Consider the following 22,352-nt stretch of genomic DNA (forward strand, 5'->3'; position numbering starts at 1 on the left):
GGGATGTCTCATGGAAAAACAAAACAAAACAAACAAACAAAAAATATCAAATTCCTTTTAGAACCTGCCACTTGGTTACCTGACAAATCTGAATCACTCGCTCACGTGTCCACTCTAACTCAAGCCAGTGGCTGGCTCTGACTAGAAACTCAGATACCACAGCAGGTTGGCTCTCATGACTTCCCTGTATTCACGTGCTCTGGTCTTGCCTGCAGGTGTTAAATGACTAATCCAGATCCCCAGCACCACATCAAGGTAGGTGACAGAAGATTAACAAGTTCCTAACTGTTCTTTAAGTGTAATTTGTTGCAAGGTTCTGAAACTGATTAATGTCCCCTCCCTTTTTTGCCCTGAAATGAATTGGTGGTATTAGCTTAAATAAAATAGTTCCAGTTTGCCCATAAGGAGGGTACGTTGGCTGCATATTCCAAAAAATGTGATTTAGGGAAACACTTCCCGCTGTGGGATCCCCCCGTGGAACCCTCCCCCCACCCCCAAGTTGTTTGAAAAGGAGTTAAGTTACTGCTTTAAAGGAAAAGGAAACAAAAAAAGGGCGAGGGGGAGAGACAGAGAAATAGGAGGCAGGTAAGTAGGGAGAGGAAGGGAGAAAGAGAAACCAAACAATCCAGGTATGGCTATGTGAATAAAATCTTTTCCAATTGTGGGCTATAAACATTTGGGGAAATATGTTCCAACTTTAAAGACTAAAGTATGACACAGGTTAGCTGGTTGTAATATGAAGCTTTCTTTTGAGAGGGAGATTATTTGTTTTGTTTTGCTTTCTTTTGTAAGCACAGGTGGGTCAATATTCAGCTTAAAACGTGATTTCTTTGCCTAATCAAGGACAAATTTGGCCTTCTGTATAAATTAAATCTAATGTATCTTTGCATTTTCTATATTTTCAGACAAAGACCCATATTCTTTATTTGAAAGGCTCACCAATTACAGGCAACACTGTAATTACTGTAACAGCAACTCACAACATCAACAACCACCAAAGAGCTGTGGAGGGAACTGAGAGACTAAGAAAGCTATCCAGGGCAGCTAATCAGAGATCCCAGAGGGCTTGTTTCTAAAGCTGGTGTCAAACGTTTACTCAGCTCTGCTCTGGTAGAGCAAAGGCAGAGGCTTGGGGTGGGAGCACCCACATGAGGACCACTTGGGTTTCTTTTAAGCCTGTGCTCAGGTTCCTGCTGCAGCCCAGTACACGTGACTGAGCACGAAGGCTGTTAATCATTTCCTTTGCTGCCTGAATAGAGGTGAGCAATTACTCCAAACTCCTGCCTTATGTCTGGGGCGCATTATTAAACAAACTTTGATCAACATGAATTCTAGTCCATACTTTGCAAGAAAAATGCTATAGTTGGGTGACTAGAAAGCATCACATTTTCAGGAATTTTCCCAAGTAACCTGACTAGTTTTCTTTTCTAATTACTCTTGCCCTCAACAGTCTGGTAGATGACATTTGAGATAGCACAGCATATTCTGTCCTTGACACTGCTTGACAGCACAAAGAAATCTGGCACTTTGCAATGAATTATTAATGTGCACAAATATTGTAGCATGTATGAGGTAGAGACCAGCAAAAGGTGAAGTGCTAGTTGCCATGACACCAGTCAGTTCAAGCAAAGGTTCATAATCTTTAACTTTGTCTCAAAGAGTCGTCAGAAGAACATAAAGGGCAAATCTAAAACGCACACCCAAATGGCTTAGGTATAAATTCGTGCCTGTGAGGCATGGGCAAATCTCAGAGGGCAGCACGGATAATTCTCTGACCAACAGGACTGCTGTGTTACATCAACTATGATGATGGTCTGTGTAGTGCAGCAGTTACCACCTAGTAAAGGGGTCACTAAAGGCACTAAATGTGATCAGTCTCCAGAGCGAGCTAGTGCCCATGCTGGCTGGCAAGATTTCCTAGATGCTAAATGTAAGTCAGAGAACTGCACTCTATTCCTGTGTCCTCTTGACTGTCTAAATACAGAAGAGGACATCAAACTCTTCATCAGGAAAATATGGTTGACTCTTGATCTAGGGGGTTTCAAAGTCAGTAACCAATATGTGAACCAGAAAGTTTACAGAATTTCGAGTTGGAAGGGCTTAGGGATTTTCTTATTTGCAAAAGAGAAAACTTTCAATAACTGACTTTGGTTATTAAAAGTGGAGCTAGAACTTTGATTACCAGGATTACTTAGATCACAAGATTCCAATACTGTAATCTGCTACCAGCTGACAGGATTGCTGTATGATTAAAAAGAGAAAAAGAAAAAAAGGAAGGACATTCAAATGGACACTGACATTCCTATGAAACATGCTTAACAAGTCTAATATCTCCTCAGCTCCTCAGGGTTCCTCTTCAAAGCACTGGGCACTTTGAAAGATAACTGTAAAGGTCACATTTGTAATATAAGCAAGAACTTCTTAAACAGACATGTAAGTAACTACACATAGACATGACATGTCATAGCTCGAGAAATCTTTTAAAGTGAAGTTTACGCCAAATTAACTTCCAACAGCTCCGACTCTCCAGACCATTCTTGGTACTCTTAATGACAGACTGTGCGGCCCAGAGCCTGCAGCTGCAGTGTCAGGACAAATTAGCCTACAATGAAACAAAAGTCAACGTGAAGAAATGTGGTATCCGGCAAGGTCTGACTTTTGAAATTCTGAGATTGATGACAGTTTAAAGGTGTAGGTGAAACAGAATGTGTTTTCCATTTTTGTAAGCAATTCTAGGTTCCTGAGCACTCAGAGGAAAACAAAGATAATTTCTCACAGTAGGAGAAGGTCTCATTATTTTTGTGCACATACATGGCTGTCCTGTGATCAATTCAAGAAAAGGCATCTTTTAAAAGAATCATTTTGAAGTGTTTACCTCTTATTTGCAATGCAAGAAGGAGAGTAGACATTCATTTCCAAAGTGGACCATAAATCGCCTAATGCTGGGAAAAAGATCAACACCACCAGCACAGTACAGTTTTCTCATGTATGCTTAAGGATTTTCAGAATCCCCAAATAATAGCATGATATAAACTTTGAGTGAAAAAGAACACCATCAAGACTCCACTGAACAAAGAACGTCTGTCCGGAAATGCTCATGGCACCCTTCACATGGTTGGACAACTCTCCTCTGCTGTTCCACCCCCTCTGCCTGTGTGGCTGCCAGAGTTAACTTATCTTTATCAGAATCGCAAAGGAACACTCTCCGTTATTTACAAGGCTAAAATGACATCTGGTGGTGCTCTTCTCTGAGAACTCAGTCACTGTTCCTGGAAAATGATTCAAAAGCACAAACTTTTACAGGGCAACTGTAGGAGTATTCTACTGCATGTGTGTTTAGTACTAATTGCTGATGTTGCTCAAATGATACACTAATCCCTGTAGCCTCAGAATTTATTGTCCTGTGATCAATTAAAAAAAAAGGCATCTTTTAAAAGAATTGCTTTTAAGAAAGTGTTTATCCTAACATTCAAGAAAGAGTAGACATTCACTTCCAAAGAGGACCATAAATCCTGAAAGGCCTGAAGGTGCTTAAAACATAGTGAACTTGGCCGGGCGCGGTGGCTCACGCCTGTAATCCTAACACTCTGGGAGGCCAAGGCAGGCGGATCACCTGAGATCGGGAGTTCAAGACCAGCCTGACCAACATGGTGAAACCCTGTTTTTAAAAAAATCATTATAAAATCATATCTTTAATTAGGAAGTAAAACCTAAATCTGTATTTGCTAGCAATACCAACTTTATTCTAGTTGCAGCTAACAACAGAAATTCTAACATGCGTGTGTGTTGCATAATAGCCTCTTTTTCCTACTTGGGTCTGTTTGTAGAGACAGAAAGGTCCCCTAACCAATTGTGCAATAGAGCCCCAAGATACTTAAGCCTGGAACTGCTCTCTCAGACTTAACAAAATGTTCATCTTAATTTCTATCAGACTGAGACAAAACATTCACTCTTTAGATAACAGAGAGACTAAAGAACATGTCATAATAGTCAAATTTGTGCCAATGTTAAATCTATCCTTTTAAAAACATTTATTATTGTGAGCCACAGGGATTAGTGCAACATTTGAACGGCATCAGCAGTTAGTACTTAGCACACATGCACAAGAATACTCCTACAGTTGCCCTGCAACCAAGAAGCTAATAAAAGAGCCAGGCTTTTCAAATGAACACCTCAATGATGACACTATTAGTTATTCAGCAAAAATAAATGCTTCGTTAACTTGCCTTCCCCAGGTTAAAGGACAGGATGAATTTACCTCAAAGCAGCAACTCAGATATCAACAATTTCCTTACATTTTAGAGCTCACTATGCAGAAATACCAGAAATAAGGTGACTTAAAACTCCATTTGTCTGGAAAATACACTGACCTTTGGAATACAGAAACCCACTTGGTCCAGACTGCCAATTACCTAACCTTCCTTTTGTTACCTGAACTCTCTGAATCTTGACTGAACTCATTTGTGAGACAAAAGAGGAGATCTCCAAAGTTTTTTCATCTCAAATATATTACAATTTATAGTCAACAATAATTTTTCCAGTTCCTACCAGACACCCAAAATACTGAGGTCATGCTGAGGTATTTGCCTGAGACTCTCGTAAATGACTCAATAAGGGATCAACTCCATTAGTACAGTGGCCAGCATTGAGTGATCAGCAAAAATATCTCATTAAGTAGTTCTATGATGCCACGGCTGTGCCTTTTAACATAATGTAACTTGAATGTATGCCTCTTATCTACTAAAAAAATTACAAATTATTTGTGTGAAACAATCATCCTTTTCCGTGTTTCACTTGAGTCCATGGAGGCTCAATGTGTTAAACAATGAATGCTGAACACTCTTTCTGAAATGCTGTTTTCCCTGATCTTTCCCCTGCCAGGCCCTAGATAATCAAACAAGTGTTCAATGATCTCCTTCAGTCTCAGGCCCCTCCCCCTATTTAATAACTCTTTATGGAATAATGAAAATAACCCACAGAATTGCAGTCAAATAGCTTGCCAAACAACAGGCTGTCAAAAATCCCTTTGCGTTGCCCCAGACTCAGATTGCATCTCAGAAGTTGTAATAAAGACAGATATTCCAAAGGGCAGAGGCTTTGGTTCTGCTCTAGTGACCAGTAACTACTTCCATGACGCATAAACACATGCATGTGAGCTTAGCCACTGCTCAAGCCATCTGCAGTGGCAGACTTCTTAGTTCCTGTTCCAACAGCACAGCTCTCAATGTCCCCATGATCATCAACCCCTGTAATTCCTAAGTGTAAATACTTCAAATTCTTCCCTGCTTTCTAGTATGCTTACTGTGAAGTCTTTAAAAAAATTAAAATGTTTACCTAAACAAAGGGTAAGTATATTCAAGAGATTACACCTGAAAACTTATTCTGTTTTTAAACATGCACTGTTACAACTTAGAATTCACTCAATATATATGAGGGTCTATGAGGTACCTATATTCGGATAGGCATTGTAGAAAAACAAAAATAAACCTTTGTGAACCACCTTTAAAGGATTTTAAAGATTGCAGACAGCAACATTCCTGTAAATCAGTGGTTTGCTACATTGGAATCACCTGGGGAGCTTTTTCTCCTGGCATTCAGGACACATCCCAGACCAATTACACCAGAATTTCCAATGGGGAGACTCAGGCATCAGGAGGCAACGTCCCTCAGGTGGTTCCCATTTGTAGCTGAGTTTGAGAATCAGTGTTCTAGAACAGCATTTCTCAATCTCTGCACCATGACATTTGGGACTGGGTAATTTTAACCCATAGGGTTGCCCTATGCATGGAAAGATGTTTAAGCAGCATCCCTGACCTCTCTCCACTAGATGCCAGTAGCTGCTCCAATAGTCTGACAAGAAAAATGTCTCCAGATGTTACCAATGTCCCCTGGGGGCAAAATCACCCACACGAGAACCACTCACTAGAAAGAACACGCACATTAGCAAAGTAAGTCCCATATACTCCAGTGATGATTTTCCCTTAAGTTTTCATTCTCATATTGTAATGACATTTTCCTAGGTTTGGGGTAGATTCTGAGCTGGAAATTGGAAAAAGATTAAAAGCCAGTAACTTAAATATGGGCACAAAACATCAACACTTTTAGTTTCTATACTTCAAACCACCAATCCACCATGAAATAAAGAAGTACCTTTAACGGACCATAATATTGATCCCACAAGTCTCATATATTCTAGCTACCTCACAGAGGAACAATACTGAAATGTAATAAAAGATCACACCAATCACTTACCAATCGCAACTCTGGTTAAACTACCTAAAATATTACTACTAAATTATGCGAACTGAAAAAAGAAAACTCCCTTTTAAGCACAACAAATGTAAGTGAGACACCATTCCTTCCATTATCTAGCAATGTCACACAGTTCTTCACTGGCTGGACCTGACTTTCTGCTGTGGTGCTTAGGGCTGTGAAAACTCCACCCTGGGCACAGCAACTAAGAGGAAGCGTGAGCTAAAGGGCACTTGGACTTTTCCTTTAGCACTGGACCTGAATCAAAATTTAAAAAATAAACCTAGATCGGAGTGGGCCCCAGAGTGCACCATCTGACATCTTCCTAGGTACAAGATTCCTATAGGGCTGGTTAGGTCAGGAAAGAAAAAAAAATATGTGTGGGTTGGGGAGAGATGGAATATTGAAAAAGTGGGAAAAGTAGTTCCTCTTCAGACTTTGATGCACACGCATGTAGGAATTACCTGGGCTCTGAATCAAATGCAGACTCGGATTCAGTAGTTAGGTGGTGCTGCTCGGCTACTCGGGACCCCAAGCAGAGAACAAGGTTCTAGAGTGAGCCTAGCAATCTATCTACTCCCAACCTCATGTGGCTTCAGATCAACTCTCCTAAGAGTTCAGTGATACAGGCAGAATAATTTATCCTCTTTCTGTTCCCAGTGCCCCCTACTGCTAGCATTTATCAGGTAAAGGCTAATTCAAATCAACATCAAGAGCACCTAGTGCTTTGTATGGATGATCATGGGACTTTATGGACTGACTATGTCTATTTGCCTTGGATCCATTTTTAACACTAGCGAGCCACCCAATTCCATTAGAACAAAGGTTCGCAAAGAAGAAACCTAAAAGACTTCAAATCCTTCCCCCCACTCCACAGAGGCTTTGAAGGCTTAAGCTTTCAAGACAGGGACTATAGACCCCATCAGCCTTGGCACTTACCTCACTGACTTTCCAACTTTATCTTGGACAAGTGAACCATAGAGGCTTTTTTAATACTCTGGTAAGCCTGTGAGGAAACCCCATTTTAGGAAAAATTACCCCTTTATAAATCACAAGTTTGGACACTTTATCAGCAGCCCAAACTGCACAATTTTGAAAATCCATGATTAACATTTCAAAAGCAAAGCTTATGAAGCTATCTGGAATTCTGATCCCATAAGATTATTATATAACAGAATAAAGGTTTTACATTTTGTTAGGAGATAAGCTAACAAAATGAACTAAACTAAAACCACGCTTAACTGATATTTTGGTACCAATTATTCATAGAACTTTGTTCAGCCAGTCCTTGCAGAAGAGCCCTTTCAATTCAGGACTTTTTTGTGTACAGTTTGTCAATGATGATAGGCAAACTAGAAAGAGAACGAAGGAAGTTGGTGACCAAGAATGCACTACACTATTCTCAAGGAAAGAACTCCCTCCAATACAAGCTATGGAAAACTACAGAGAAGGCCCAGAAACATACAAGTTGGGCTTTGGTAATACAATTCTAGTGTGGTATTGGTTCTTCAGGCTTGAATTTTACATGTCTGTCTCATCTACAGAGCAAGCTTTCTGGGAATATTAAGCTAGCATTAATCAGTTATTGCTAAACTAACCATGCTAATAAAAAAAATCAACATTTGAAGATTAATTCTTACATTATACCACAGGACAAAACCCGTAAGTGACTCATAAGAAAATTTACCTACTGTACCAGGAGCTTTGAACTTGTAGCCCACAGCTAAGTATTTGTACAGGCTCTAACCTGAAAGCCTAGGCTGAAGGTCTGGGTTCTAGTTGCTACTTTACCTAGCAGTGACCTTAGGGACATCCCTTTACCTCTCTGGGGTTGTTTCTTAATTCAGAGTTGCTGTGAGGCTCAAACAAGAGAAGTGTTTATGAAAAGGCTTTGTAAACATAAGTGCTATATAAAACCTCAGTAAATGTACATAAGGCTCATCAAGCATATATTTAGAAATTATTTTTGTTATAAGTGCTATCAATTTTTGGTTAGGTTGTTTCTTCAAGTTCCTGCAAGTCCTGGTTCTTACTATATATGGCTCCCAGTCCTCCCTGCCCTCCACACAGAGCCAGACCATACTTCCGGTCAAAACATGGTATCTGACCTAAGAAAAGAAGTCTCAAAAAACATGGCTAAGCAGTTGCTTCAGCCGCTTAATTCCTTTCATCCCAAGTCCTAGATGAAGCTGGAAAACAACATCAAAACTTTCCAACACCACATCTTTTCTAATCCTTCTTATTTAGTCCTGTTTTACTACAGGCAGAAAATTACTGTTATAAATAAAAATTGTAACACTTGAAGAGTCCAGCAAACGTAATAAAAATAATCCAATACAAAATCATTTAAAAATAATTTGTTACAAAAATAATAATTTGTTATACCTTATGCTTCTTTTTCCCAAGGGACTGTAGAACTAGCCCATGTAAAAAAAACCCTTAAGAAATCAGTAGGGGGCAGTATGTTAATTACAACTTGCAGGTGGGAAAATTCAGGCTTTGAATTTTAAGTTTCACTTGTCCTCAAAATACTCATGTGTTTACATAAGTTACAGTTATGTTATTTTGAGCCCTATTGTTTAGGATAACACAAAGAGGCTGAACCATGTTAATATTCAAAAATTCCAGTACTAAGGTATTTGAAGGAAAGGCAAGAAATTCACATTTTATGCAAGCAGCATATAAGAAACACTTGTGGTTTTTCTCCAAACCAAAAAATACAATGTTAACACCACTGCTACTTTTCACACATCTTTGTGTGATCTTTGAAAGTTTCACAGACCAAGTAATGTTTTGTTTCCAAATGTGAATTCATTGTAAGTGGCTTGTCATTGTAAGGGGCTAATTTGACAGCACTCAAGGTTGCAGCAGTAATTGCCCTTACTTGTTAAATATTCTAGCAGCATTTGCTGCAGTGCTGAAAGTTTTATAATGATTATAAGAGGATATTCATTTTTTCTCCCGTGGCTCACTTCATTTTAGTTTCAGAACATTTAGGAAAATGGTCCTTGACAGGTGTGAACTTGAATTTTAAGAGAATTGACAAATAAAGTAAAAAAGAAGAAAAAAATTCAAGAATGAAATACACTGGGGAAGCTCTTAAAATAAAAAACGTTAGCATTCCTTCAGACCAGATGAAAAGGTGTCCGTCCCCTCGAATCCCCTTCAGTGTGCGATGGCATAGACCTGTGTAAACCCAGGGATGCAGGTGGCTGAAACTGGCCAGCCAGGTAATGTCAAGGCAAATGTGACTGAATCCCGAGGCCATGCTCTGCCAGCCTAGGTTCTGAACAATGGTATCTTCCCAGACTGATAATTCATGATACAAAGAAGTTTCCAAAGGCCACCTATTATGGGGACCGGCTGTAAGTTTTAGAAAGAACCAGAATTCTGCGTTATTTTCCAATTATGTCTATATGGGGTCTCAGCCTAAAGGAGCTTCTAGGTCAGTGGTAGAATCTAGACATGTTAGTTCTTTGAATAGCTAACTACCATACTAGCTTCTGATAAGAAAGATTAACACATTTTAATCTGATCTCTGGAGTTACAGGCTCAAAACATTGGACTTAACCCATTCAGCTGAGGCAGGAAATAGTTCTCTATTTCTTAAGGACTATTAGATTTTGTCATACTCCAAAGATTAGTTACAAAAGGCCCTTTCTCTCCAGAAAACACTGGTTCTATGTGCAGGAAATAAGATACAAATCCACCCTGCCAGTACACCCCCTAGTGGAACTTCAGCATAGTACAAGTTTGGGGGTCCAAAAACATCCTGGATATTTCGGACTTTCTCAGGTCCAGTGACTGTAGCTGCACCATAGTCACGTCTTCTACTTATTAGTGAGCATACAAAAACAAGCAAACAAACATACCATGTCATCTGCACATTTATCCACATAGGTAGATCTCTGGGTTAGACACATGCAAATAGACTACTTATCATAATTGAAACAGGCTTAATTTTAGTTTCTGAAAGAATTAAAGCAGAAATTTTAGATAAATTTGCTATTAATATTTCTCAACTCAAGAAAAAACTTAAATGTAAAGGAGTTTCCTACTTAAAATTCTTCTAACTCTCAAGTGAGGCTATTAAATTTTCTAATGTCATGGCTTAGATATATTCAAGTTACTAAAACCGATTCACTAGAATTTGCCAAAGATCTTGAAAATCTGAAGCATGTTCAGAGTAAAAACAAATGTAAGAGAAGAGAATAAACAGAGTGTGAGCAGTTAAGTATTAACCATAGGGTTCGTAGTGACCCAATCCTGCAATGAATGGCTAAGGACTCCGCCGGGGCACTCTGCATTCAGTCTTTTTGAGAAAGCTATTCAGTTAGTGTTAGCATTAGCATGGGTTACACAATGCTTCCACTTTGACATATCCTATAGATTAATTTCTATTTGGGCAGATAATGGATAAAGCCTGGTATGTAGAGATAATGAGGCAGAAAAGAACAAATACCGACTTTGCTTCCTTCCAGGAATTGAGATAAATGGCACAACTCACTACATGATCAAACAAGAAAGGGCCATTCCCTGAGCCAAGAATTTCATGGCTATTTTACAGGGACTGCCACCTTAATATATAAAGATATTATTAAGTGAACATGAAAATATTTTGAATTTGTGCTTTTCTTTCTCAGGAGTAGTGAGAGATTTTTTCTGAACTATTCAACTTCTGCTGTCTTCAAGTAAAACAAGACTCAAATAGCAGAACAGCTAAGCAGAGGCTCTTGTGTGAAGCGTAACGTGCAAGGCTCTCCCCAGGCACAGTGAGGAGTCCAGCCCGTCTGAAGTTACAGTAGATGAGGGGATAAAATAGGTTCTGACCTGGAAAAGCAGGTGGAAATCAGCTTTGGAAGGCCCGGGATGCCATGCTAATGAGCCTGGACTTCACGCTGTGAACAATATGGTCAAACAAGGGTTTTAAGCAAGCAGATAACAAACTCAAGGCTGCTTAGATGACCCTAGGTTGGAAAGCAAAAATGAACACAGGTAAAGAAGATCACAGGCATTTTTAAGAGTCCAGGCAAGAGGTGATGGAGGCCCACAGGAGGAAATAGGAAAGAAAAGGAGGGATATATTGGAACACAGGGGGGCAAGAGAATAGTTGGGATTTGGGGACCCATGAATGTGTGCAGGCTGGACAGGTGAACATAATGCTGATGTTTCTAAGCCTGGTGACCAGAAAAAGGAGCAAAGAAAGAGGAGTTTGTTCAGTTTTGTGACATGCTGCTTTAAGAGTATGTGTGGAGCAGTCAAGGTAGTCCTATGAACTTGAGAACTATCCTAAAAATCACAGTTGAAGCCACTGAAATAGATCACCCAGCAACATGGAGGTTCTGAGTGAAAACAGGTCTGAGCATACAATACTAAACAGTCATTACAATTCAGAGGTGGGGAGTCTTAAAGGATTCGGAAGGCAGACAGAGAAGCAGGACAAAGTGGGCTTATCATGGAAGCTAAAGCACTTGAGTTTCAAAGAGACGGTCAAGAGGGTCACATTCTGTAGAAAGACAAAGCTACACACAGGATTTGGCAACAAGGGGAGCATTGCTATTTTTTTTTCATTCAGGTTAGAAATTACAACATTGGTTATTAAGCAGTATTTTTTAAACAACTAAGATAAACAGACACAGATTAGAACATATCAAAGATGTTGGGGAACTTTTTATCTGATATAGCATCTGGTTCCCTATTCATAACAGCTGCTTTAAGTGATATTTTATTATGTCATAGATTTTGATTTCTAGTAGCAATAGATTTGGGCCCAGCATGTAATACATCAAATACAGAAACTCAGAGTTCAATGAGCATGTGATCCTATTTTTCATATAGGTATACAGTCCCAGGTATCAAGCCGCTGCTATCACAAGAGATGTTTTACTCAGTTTGCAACTGTGACTACAAGAATAAGATGAAGTATGCTTACCCCATGTCAAATTACAACTCTGTTTAAGACATTGAAAGTACTTCTAAAGTTCAAACATTTTAATACTTATGACATATATTTAATAATAGAAACCAGTTCTAGCGGAGATGTTTAAAAATAGGCCGTGAATTCCAAGTGTTTTAGTGGCTATCTTAAGATAGGGAATCAATACTCTTTATTGTCTTACAGTTATTATGGTCAGGAGGAAGAAATACTGTCCAAATATTTTTATGAGTACTTTAGAAATGATTTTTAAAATTCTAAATCTAAGAAGCCTTGAACAAACTAGGTTTCTCTAACCAGAGAACAGAAGAATGCAGAATGTGCGATTAAAAACCAGTAAATCACATAACAACCTAAACATTAATGATTAGGGACCATTCATGAGATATTAGGTACAACCATAGCACTAATGTCTTTAAGTGCTACATTACTCAGATCTAGCTGGTGGGCTTTTACTTTTCCTGGATAGATTTTAACTAAATAGACTTTAGACATTTGGATATAGATAAATGCTTAATTCAGTAATTAGTATTTTAAAACTGTGAAACCTTTTAAGTTAAGTGGTCTATTAATTAACTACCAATTATCTTGTCTGACTACCATATCAATAGAAGTAAATTACCTACTAGCTATTTGACAGATTTAGTCCTTTACCATGCAAAAATTCTTCAGAACATAAAAGGCCTGGAGTTAAATGCTTTTGCTTCCCCCTTTTGGTTAAGCAGGAATCAATTTGCTGCTCACGTATAAAGGCCAAATGCAGCTCTTTGGTCGAAAAAGGATCTACATATAAACTTTGGCTTTTAGAAATAGTGAGCTAAGATTCTACTCTTCTTAAAAAATAACACATAAAGCAATGTTAATATTTTGAGAGAAACATGGGTTTGCATGGAGACCAGCATTCCATATTTCAAAGTAGAATACAGAGAAGTATTTTTCTTTTCCTTTTGAGATAGGGTCTGGCTCTTGTCACCCAAGCTGGAGTGCAGTGTTGTGATCTCACTGCAGTCTGCATCGCTTGGGCTCAAGCCATCCTCCCACCTCAGCCTCCTCAGGAGCAGGGACTACAGGCACATGCTGCTACCACACCCAGCTAATTTTTATATTTTGGTAGAGACAGGGTTTAGCTATGTTGCCGACGTTGGTCTTGAACTCCTGGATAAAAGTGATCCACTCTCCTAGGCCTCCCAAAGTGTTGGGATTACAGGCTTGAGCCACTATGCCCTGCCCAAGAGAGGTAACTTTCAAGTTTTTACATCTCACCCAGATACAGCAAGCCCACATGAATAATTTCTATGCTAGTGTTAAAGTGCATGATAGTGCATTCATTTTCCATGGCCTTGTACCGAGTGTTTCACAGTAGATTGTGCTGACTAGAACCTACCCCAAATCTATCACTTCTTGACTGTTGACCAGGAGAAGCTTCCTAGGAGAGCTACTGGTGATGGAACAACACTGGAAGGTGAAGTGTCACAACAAACTGGAAGGTTGTGTAGAATTATGCCAGGCCAAGGAAAGGCTTCCAAAGGATACAGAAATGGTACATGGCTAAGAAGAAAGGAAAGAATTGCTATGGGGGTTCTCTTTTTGAGGGCTGATCATTGGTAAATATAAATGGCTGTTACATATTCAATGTGAGCTTGATTCAAATTGGCATACCAACACCACCCTTCTCAAAGTCACTAGCCTCACACCAATGAGCAGAGTTCTAATACACTATAGTAAAAATGAGAACACATGTGGGACAGGGAGAATGAAAAATTATGCAGGAAAGCAAAAGAAAATATAAGACAGCCCTGTTTTGCAATAATGGTCTTACACAGCTTTAGTCCAACATATTGCTCACCGTTTTCCTTTTTTTTTTTTTGAGATGGAGTCTCACTCTGTCACCTAGGCTGGAGTGCAGTGGTGCCATGTCTGATCACTGCAACCTCTGCCTCAGCCTCCTGAGTAGCTGGTACTACAGGCTCACAGTATCATATCCAGCTAATTTTTTTGTATTTAGTAGAGATAGGGTTTCTCCATGTTGGCCAGGCTGGTCTCAAATTCTTGACATCAAGTGATCCACCTGCCTTGGCCTCCCAAAGTTCTGGGATTACAGGCATGAGCCACCACGCCCAGCCCATAATGCTTACCTTTAAAACCTCAGAACATAGACCCATGTGAGTATTATCTGAATAGGTTATCTTCTAAACATTTAAGCCTATTATTATCAAATATTTATTAAGTGACTTAAGAATAGAGTTTTGTTCCAGGTAGAGGAAAACAAAAGATGTATACAACAAACTGCCTTCAGACAGCTTGCCATGTACTTTGGGAGAATGACAACAAATCCTGTGACAGATTAATGGAAAGAAAAGAAAAACCTTAGACAAGTCATTTAACCCCTGCTTCACTGGAAAATAAAAAGGTCTCTGGATTCTTGCAAACTCTAACATCCAAAAAGGCCAGAAATGCTGCAACGGGGAGGAAAGGTTATATTGAGAACTTCAGCTGAGCCTTAAAAGACATGCGGAATGGAGGAAGAGGGTGTTTCAGGTAGGGGGAATAGTATGCAGACTGGTTTGGGAGTGCCCACAGCTTTTCAGTGAAAGTCCACATGGTTTTCTATTTCACTCACTTTTGCTCTGAGTCAGGATGAATATACTATTTGTTATTTATGAAAACAGATATTAACCGTTACTTAAACGTCTGGCTCAGGATGATCTGTTCAAATGACCGAACAGTTCTTTGCTCAGCAGATGGACTTTTAAAAATGCATGGGGTAACTTCTTTTCCACACCCAGATACAGTAAAAAGACACACTCATTATTTTTTCTGGAAAGAAAATAGCATGTGCCAATATCAACACATCTTTGAAAAGTTGCTACCAACATTTTGCCTAAGAGGACTACTGGAAGGGAAGCTGAATTCAGGTGGCTCTTATAACGTTCCTTAAACCCTGTTAAAAAATTCACTGTAAAAATTATACTGCATTGGCCGGGCGTGGTGGCTCAAGCCTGTAATCCCAGCAGTTTGGGAGGCTGAGGCAGGCGGATCACGAGGTAAAGAGATTGAGACTATCCTGGCCAACATGGTGAAACCCCTTCTCTACTAAAAATGCAAAAAAAAAATTAGCTGGGCATGGTGGCGTGTGCCTGTAGTCCCAGCTATCTGGGAGGCTGAGGCAGGAGAATTGCTTGAACCCAGAAGGTGGAGGTTGCAGTGAGCCGAGATCGCACCACTGCACTCCAGCCTGGGCTACAGAGCAAGACTCCAACTCAAAAAAAAAAAATATATATATATATATACACATATATATACACACACACACACACGTACTGAGTTTTCTTTTAAATTTTGGTTGCTGAATCAGAATTTCTCAAAAAGATTTGTAAATTTCAGCAAGAAGTCAAATTCCAACTCTATAATGAATTTTCTGACTCAATATTGAAAATAAATTCTTAAGTTTAGATGCTTAGAGGAAAAACAGCTGGAGAATTCAGGAGCCTCCCATATTTTAATACAAAGCGACGTCATTACCGTCAGGGCTTCCAAGAACTCCCTAAATTGTGTGGTTAAGCAACATCTCAAAGCACAGTGATGACTCTAGGAAGGTGCTCCTTGGTATACAGATTCAGGTCCAGAATAATTTTTCTATTTAGAGATTTGATTTGATTTCCTCCTTATGTTAAAAATTAGCCTAATATTAAAAAGACAATAAGTTAGCACTCATTTTATCCAGTGTCTTCCTGGATCTGCTTTCTTGTTTTAAGTATTTAACAGCAGATTGTACGGGGTTTCTTAAAAAACCTGATTACATTTGAAATTTTATGATTCAGCAAAATAATCATGCAGAGAAAGTAGGCAAGATGGCTAAACTTCAGAATACTGGCTATAAGTAAAAGTTTACAGTTTGGTAATCTTGCATCATCTTAGTCAAAGGTTACTGGAGAAAGCAATCCCAGTCAGTGTCTGGTTCATAATGAACCTATCAATAGTGCTGTAACTGTTTAAGGCTGACTTAAATCAACTGCAGTTTTTACGGCAGCTTCATCCTTACCATTCTTCAAATATGAAAATGACACTCTGCCTCCCACTTATGTATGTATTTCATTTCAAATGGTAGTTGTTTTACTCAGGATTAATCACAAACATACATAGAATTGATAAATTCTATTCCAAGCTTATTTGGTTGAACTGCCTTTTACTCATCTAACCCACCCCTTTGACACCTGCTGCCTGTTCCTGGGAACCCAGCAACACGAAGGTCTTCAATTCAGTTCCCCACCGCCACTGAACACAACACACACCTACAGGCAAGCTTAAGTTCCCCAAACCGTATTTGATGATCTCCTTGCTTGTTTAAAACATAGATAAGTTAGGTCAGGTCATTTGTATATTCATTTCTAGCGGTTTGGAAATGAATTAAATAAAGTTCATGTTGGCCGAGTACAATGGCTCATGCCTGTAATCCCAGCACTTTGGGAAGCCGAGGTTGGCAAATCACCTGAGGTCAGGAGTTCCAGACCAGCCTGACATGGTGAAACCCTGTCTCTACTAAAAATACAAAATTAGCCAGGCGTGGTGGCACATGCCTGCACAATCCCAGATACTGAGGTAGAAGTTGCAGTGAGCTGAGATCATGCCATTGCACTCCAGCCTGGGCAACAAGAGCCAAACTTCATCTCAAATAAATAAATAAATAAATAATAAAATACAGTAAAGTTCATGTTTAGAAATATAACATTAAAATAAGCTTCCTCCAAGAGCAGAGAAAAAGTTTGATGTTTGAGGAACAACATTTGAATAAGTACTTCTAAAGCCAGATTAAGTTTTTAAGCAGTTGCTAAAAAATTAATGAGGTTTAATGTGACCTATTTAGGAGAAACGGTTCTTTGCTGTGTTCTATTAGAAGGCTAATCCGCCTATGGAAAAAAAAAAAAAGTAGAACCCTATTTCTTTACTCCTTCTTTATTGACTCTTACCTGTCTACAAAAGTAAAGGGAAAATACTGCGAGGAAAAAGAGCATAAAGTGGGTCAGCAGTGTACAGTTATACCGGAGAGAGTCACACCTACCTTTACTGAAGACAAGTTGAGCTGAAAAATCGGGGTTACTTTTGCCCCTACAGCAGAAGGCCCTGTTCCCCTCTGTAGATGCTGACGTTGTTTAATGGTTAGAAGTGAACATCGTTTAAATCCCCAGCTTACCAGGTTTCATCACCCCACTTCCCTCTCTAGAGTCCTATCAGGATGATATTTGTGAGGCACTGTCTAACCCGAGAGAGTCCTGAGGTGTCCTCCAACAGGAAGATACCCTGGACCCTGCGGATGGATGGTCAGGGGATGTGATGTGACTGCCAGGGTGGCCTGGTGACTCCCAACAGACCACAAATGCTGACTTCAGAATCTCTGGCACTTTCCAAAATGTGGCTGAGCAGTAATTTGGAAGCCTAAATCCTGACTTCAGGAATTCATAAGAACAACCAATGTTTTATAAACTCAACAGAAAGTAAAATAAACAAACCCAGGGTTTTACGCTCCCTCTTGTTATTTTTATGGCAATCTTTCAAACTAGTTCAAAATGTTCAATCCTCTGCCCTCTCAAAACTACTGAGTTGGGGCATGGGGGGGACAAACAACTAAATAGTAACCAGGATGCACTGCAATTCACCATAGGGAAGAGCTAAGGAGATCTGGTGGTGAAAGAGTACAGGTGGCTTTCAGGCTGACATTGAAGTCTCTCTCCTTCCCAACTTTCTCACTGAGGAGGGCCCAGCAAAGAAAACAAGGATGTTTATATTTACCCAGAAGTGTGCATGGCAATTGACCATCATGGTTCTCTCAATTAGCTCATCAGGACATTCCAGAAGGTGATGCCCAGAGACCACACCAGCATTATTGACCAGGACCGACACTTCGCCAACCTCCTTGCGCACTCTTTCAGCTGTCAGGTAGACATTCTCCCTCTTCCCCACATCACAGGTGTAGGTAAAAACCTGCAAGTTACAGTGGGGCAGAATTTCTTCCTCACCATTCCCAGCTGTCCTCAGAAGTCCAGATGAGGAGGAAAAAAATGGAAAAGAGAAGGGAGTGCAGAAAGTGAGTCACATGGTGATCAGTAGGACAAAGATCACACAAAACAAAAATACTACAGTGAGCTTCAAATTTCTAACGCTGCAAGGCTTGCCAACGACTGAGCTTACAGCTGCTTTCCTCCCATGAAGTCTCTGGGAATTACAGCAATTTACTGGATAACTTTGCTGAGGGGAAAGTCATGTAATTGTGACAACCCCAATACAAGTAGACCACATGGGATCAGCTTGCTGGAGCTAAAGACACCTGCAAAGAACTGATCTCAGCCCAGAGTTCAGAGAACACACACACACTACATACTCCTCTTTTTGGGGGAAACAGTGGCCAGAAACAGCTCTTACTCTTTATTATGAGAACCCTCAAAATGGAAACTCACTTTAAGGCTCACAAATCAAAACTGCAATTAGTAATCTGAAAGCATCCAAAGCCACGAAATGAATCCACAATTTCTAATGAAGAAGTAGGCATCACTGGTTTGTTCTAACTGGGGTAGCCAAGTTCTCTGAGAAGTATTCTCACAAATCAAGTTATAGGTAAATATACAATTTTACCACATAAGAACTTGACAATTTAAAAACCAAAATCGGTATCCTGGAAAATGAATACCCTCATCTTTTAGGTTTTGGCAGGGAGCACAAAAATCTGTATTTGCTACCCCTCCATATCCCCAGTGAAAATGGAACATTTTCACCCTTAAATTAAAAACGCAGGTATCAATAAGTTTTGTGATAAATTATCAATACAGGGGAGAAGTCGTGCCCAAGTCGATTTTCTCCGTACAGGTAAATGTCTTCCCTAAAATGAAAAATTTTGTTAAAAAGCAAAAGCCATTATCAAATTTTCCGGACCAATACTTATGATTGGTTATGGGCTTTGCTTTGGCTTAAAAAAAAATCTCGAGTTCAGGTTAGTTAACAAGTATACAGAAATGCAGATTTCCTGGGGTGACCAAAAACATGAAAGAAATTTACAAAGAAGCCTAAGTCCTCCAAGCGCTTTCTCTTAGGAAGCAAGGCGTTTTTCAATCCCGCTCAGGGAGTGTAACTAAAGCACTTATCGCTGGCGAAACAATGTAATTCTGTTCCTCTGGCTAAAGTTATAGTGAAACCATCAATACTGCCCTCGTCTAAGGGGTTCAGTCCACAGTAACACAGACGCTTCTTCAGTCGAGTCAGAACTTCCCAGAGACACTTTAGTTTCCCATCGCGCCTTGTTAAGTCGGAGCGAGATATTTCTCTGGGATCCAATCCTGTGGTAACAAGTTCCCTCCGCCTTCCCCACCCTCAAAGGGCTTAGGAAATCCCCCAATGGTCCCCTAAGAGACCTAACCTCTGGGAGGACTGGGCACCTTTCCCCCTGCTAATACAGAGGAGATAGCGTTCCTTTATCAGGGAGCAAATTCCACCCATCTCCCAGAAGACCGGTGGGGTGTTCGTTTCCTCGACAGCGGGGTTTGGGGCCTGACGTGGTAGGGCGCGGGATGGGGAGAGGCTTGACCCAACAATGCTCCCGCGCGGGTCCGGGTTACCTTGCAGCGCGGCGGCGTCGGCCGCCTCCAGGTCGCGGTAGATGTGGCGCACCATGCCCGCTGTCTCCTCGTTGCTCTGCGTGTTGATGTCCCAGAGCACCAACAGCGCCCGGCGCCGGGCGAACTCCAGAGCGAAGAGGCGGCCCAGGCCGCTGCCGGCGCCGGTGATGAGGCACACCTGGCCCGCCACGCTCTTCTCCTTGGGCCGCACCAGCCAGCGCGCTGCGGCCAGCACGAACGCCCAGAGCACTTTGAAAGTGACCACGAAGAACTCCACCACGATGTTCATCGCGACGCCCGGGGCCCCGCACGAGCCCAGTGCCTGCGTCCGCGCCCACCCCGAGCCCGGCAGTCGGGCTCCCGGCCCCTGGGCGCTTGTCACAGAGGCCGGGACTAGAAGGCTGCGCCCCGCGCCCGCCTCCGAGGTGCCCGCCGGGCTGGAGTGCGCGGGGCCACTCCCGCCCGGGTTCGGCGCGGTGGCCCCGAACTGTGCCCGCCGCGGCAGTCACCCGGCCCGGCGCCTCCTGCCGGCAGCCGCCCGACTGTCCCGCAGTGCCCGGCCGTCCGGCTCCGCTGCAGTGGCAGTGACAGCCGCGAGTTAGGCGACGCGCGCTGCCCTCATGACCAAGCCGCTGCCGCCCGATAGTCCCCGGAGCCCGCGCGCCGGCTCCCTCTCACCCCGGGGGAGGGGTGCGTAGCGGAGGTGGCACGGGCCAGCGGGCCGCCGCGGGAGTTGTCAACTCGACCCAAGTTGCGAGAGGGTGGGAGAGTGGGGGTGCGAGGCGGCGGAGCGCCGGGAAGGGAAGACTCGATCGGCGCAGGCGAGCGCTGCCCAACGCCCTGCAGCTGCCCCCGAGGGCTCGCGTCCCCCTGCCCTGCACTCCCAGCGGCTGTCACTCGGGCAACTGGCTCCGCAGCTCAGCGCCGCTTGCAAGTCGGAGCGCTCCGGGCCGGCTCTGAGCGGGCTCCACGCTCCGCGCTATATAACCCACGACCGGGAAGAGCCCGCGGCAGCCTCGGCATCGGCCCTCCCTCCGCCCGGCCTCCCCGCCCCCGGGCGCACCCCGCCCCCGGCCCAGCCCCCCGCCAGCCAGCGGTCCGCGGAGCCGAGCGGGGTAGCCCTTCTCACACGGCCGTGGCCGCAACCTCAGCCCTCCTCGCACCTCCCTTCGCAGCTCACGCCCCCTCCCGTGGGGTGTCCCGGCCTCCGCCTGCCCATCTCGGCGGTCAGCAGAGCCCCGGCCATCCTCCTCCAGCCGTTCGGTCCCCGCTGGTCCCTGGCTCGCCACTTTTCGTTAACCAGGGCACTCCGGACCGCCCCGCCTGCGATCAGGCGCCGCGAAGACAGCCCTGCGGGGCTGGAGCGACAAGGACCTCGCGGCGCGGCGAAGGGGGTGTAGTCTGCGATTACCGCGGCAAGGAACCGGGAGGGCGGCCAAAAGTGACTTCGAATTGCAGCTAGCCGTTTGGAACATGGCCCAAAAGGCTCTCATTTTCCTGGCTGGAACCGCTGCCGCGGTGCTTGCCTGCGGTCCCGGTCAGGCGTTGCCCTGCCGCCGGGCGGGCAAGGAGTGGTGTATGCTGGGATGTGTAGTTCGCCCTCGTGAAGCTCGTCCTGGGAACATTGTGAGGAGAAACCCGAGCCTTATCCTGTCAGCGCAGCCTGGGGATTAGGACCCCGAGTCGCCAAGGTGTCAGCACTCTTTGCTCTTGAGTTGATTAAAAAGTCTAATCAAATGCATATATTTTCTTCAAACAAGTTTTACCCGAAAGTTGGTTGGAAGAGGCTAAATCAGGGTGTTTTTAATTTGGCGTCTGCTAGGCGGCTTTTTAGTTCTGGATTCTTTTCGGGCTTATCCTAAGACACCTGTGAGTCGCGGGGCTTCACTCTCGAAGTCTTTAAGTGGACAGTGCGCATGCGCTGACTTCCTCTCTTTCCGGTTGGAACCATGGAGGGTGTAGAGTAAGTTGCTTCTTGTTCTCCCGAGAATCCTTCTCCATCTTCAGAACCAGACACTTTTTGTGTCAGTTTTTCTCTTTCTGGATGTAGCTGGCACCTTTGTCCACCTCCGTGTTTGTTTGTGGCGTTCTGTGACACCAGTGGGGATCCGAGGCTAGGGTTGGGATGCAGGCGGCCTTAGGACGAAGGTTTTGGAGATTCTGGGAACAAGATGTCGGGGTGCAGTGTGTATGGAATCCGTCGGTTGGCTGACAGCCCAGTCCTCGGTAGAGGGCCTTTCGGGAGGCCCAAAACTTCTGAATTGGGTTTGTCCTTGGCTGGTGGTTGGCCCGGGCCTCCCTGCCACTAGGCGTTTGCTTTCAACATGTGGATCCCGAGACTTGAACCAAGGTGGCGGTGGTTTGTTTTTTTTTTTTTAAGCATAAAGTGTGGGGATCAGTACCTTGCAGCAGGCTTTCAGCTAGTACATTTTATTATGAGGCTGTTGGTGTGTTTTTTTGTTTTTTAATTAGTCGTCGGAGGCCGGACCTGTTGGCTGGAATAGGTAAAAGCGTATTGCTGTTGTCATACTTGGGACTGCATTTTAAGCAATGTGGTTGGT

At 42.7% G+C, this 22,352-nt stretch overlaps 1 protein-coding gene and 1 long non-coding RNA gene across 2 annotated transcripts in view; one reads left to right on the plus strand and one right to left on the minus strand.

Moving 5' to 3' along the window:
* The window catches only part of RDH10 (retinol dehydrogenase 10), a 29,556-nt gene extending 8,715 nt beyond the window's left edge, over positions 1-20,841 (minus strand). The window contains exons 1-2 of the mRNA XM_017544263.2: positions 19,792-20,841; positions 17,975-18,210 (exon numbers count right to left, since the gene is read on the minus strand). Coding sequence (XP_017399752.1) covers positions 17,975-18,210; positions 19,792-20,080 — 525 coding nt within the window. The 5' untranslated portion in view covers positions 20,081-20,841. The remainder of the gene's footprint in view (positions 1-17,974; positions 18,211-19,791) is intronic.
* Positions 142-17,759, plus strand: LOC108315131. The gene is made up of 3 exons (XR_001829840.2): positions 142-255; positions 13,604-13,727; positions 17,409-17,759. It is a non-coding gene; the product is annotated as an uncharacterized LOC108315131 (long non-coding RNA).
* Positions 20,842-22,352: the final 1,511 nt, after the last annotated feature.

The sequence above is a fragment of the Cebus imitator genome, unplaced genomic scaffold (genome assembly GCF_001604975.1).
Source record: "Cebus imitator isolate Cc_AM_T3 unplaced genomic scaffold, Cebus_imitator-1.0 Scaffold9, whole genome shotgun sequence".
Lineage (NCBI taxonomy): Eukaryota > Metazoa > Chordata > Mammalia > Primates > Cebidae > Cebus > Cebus imitator.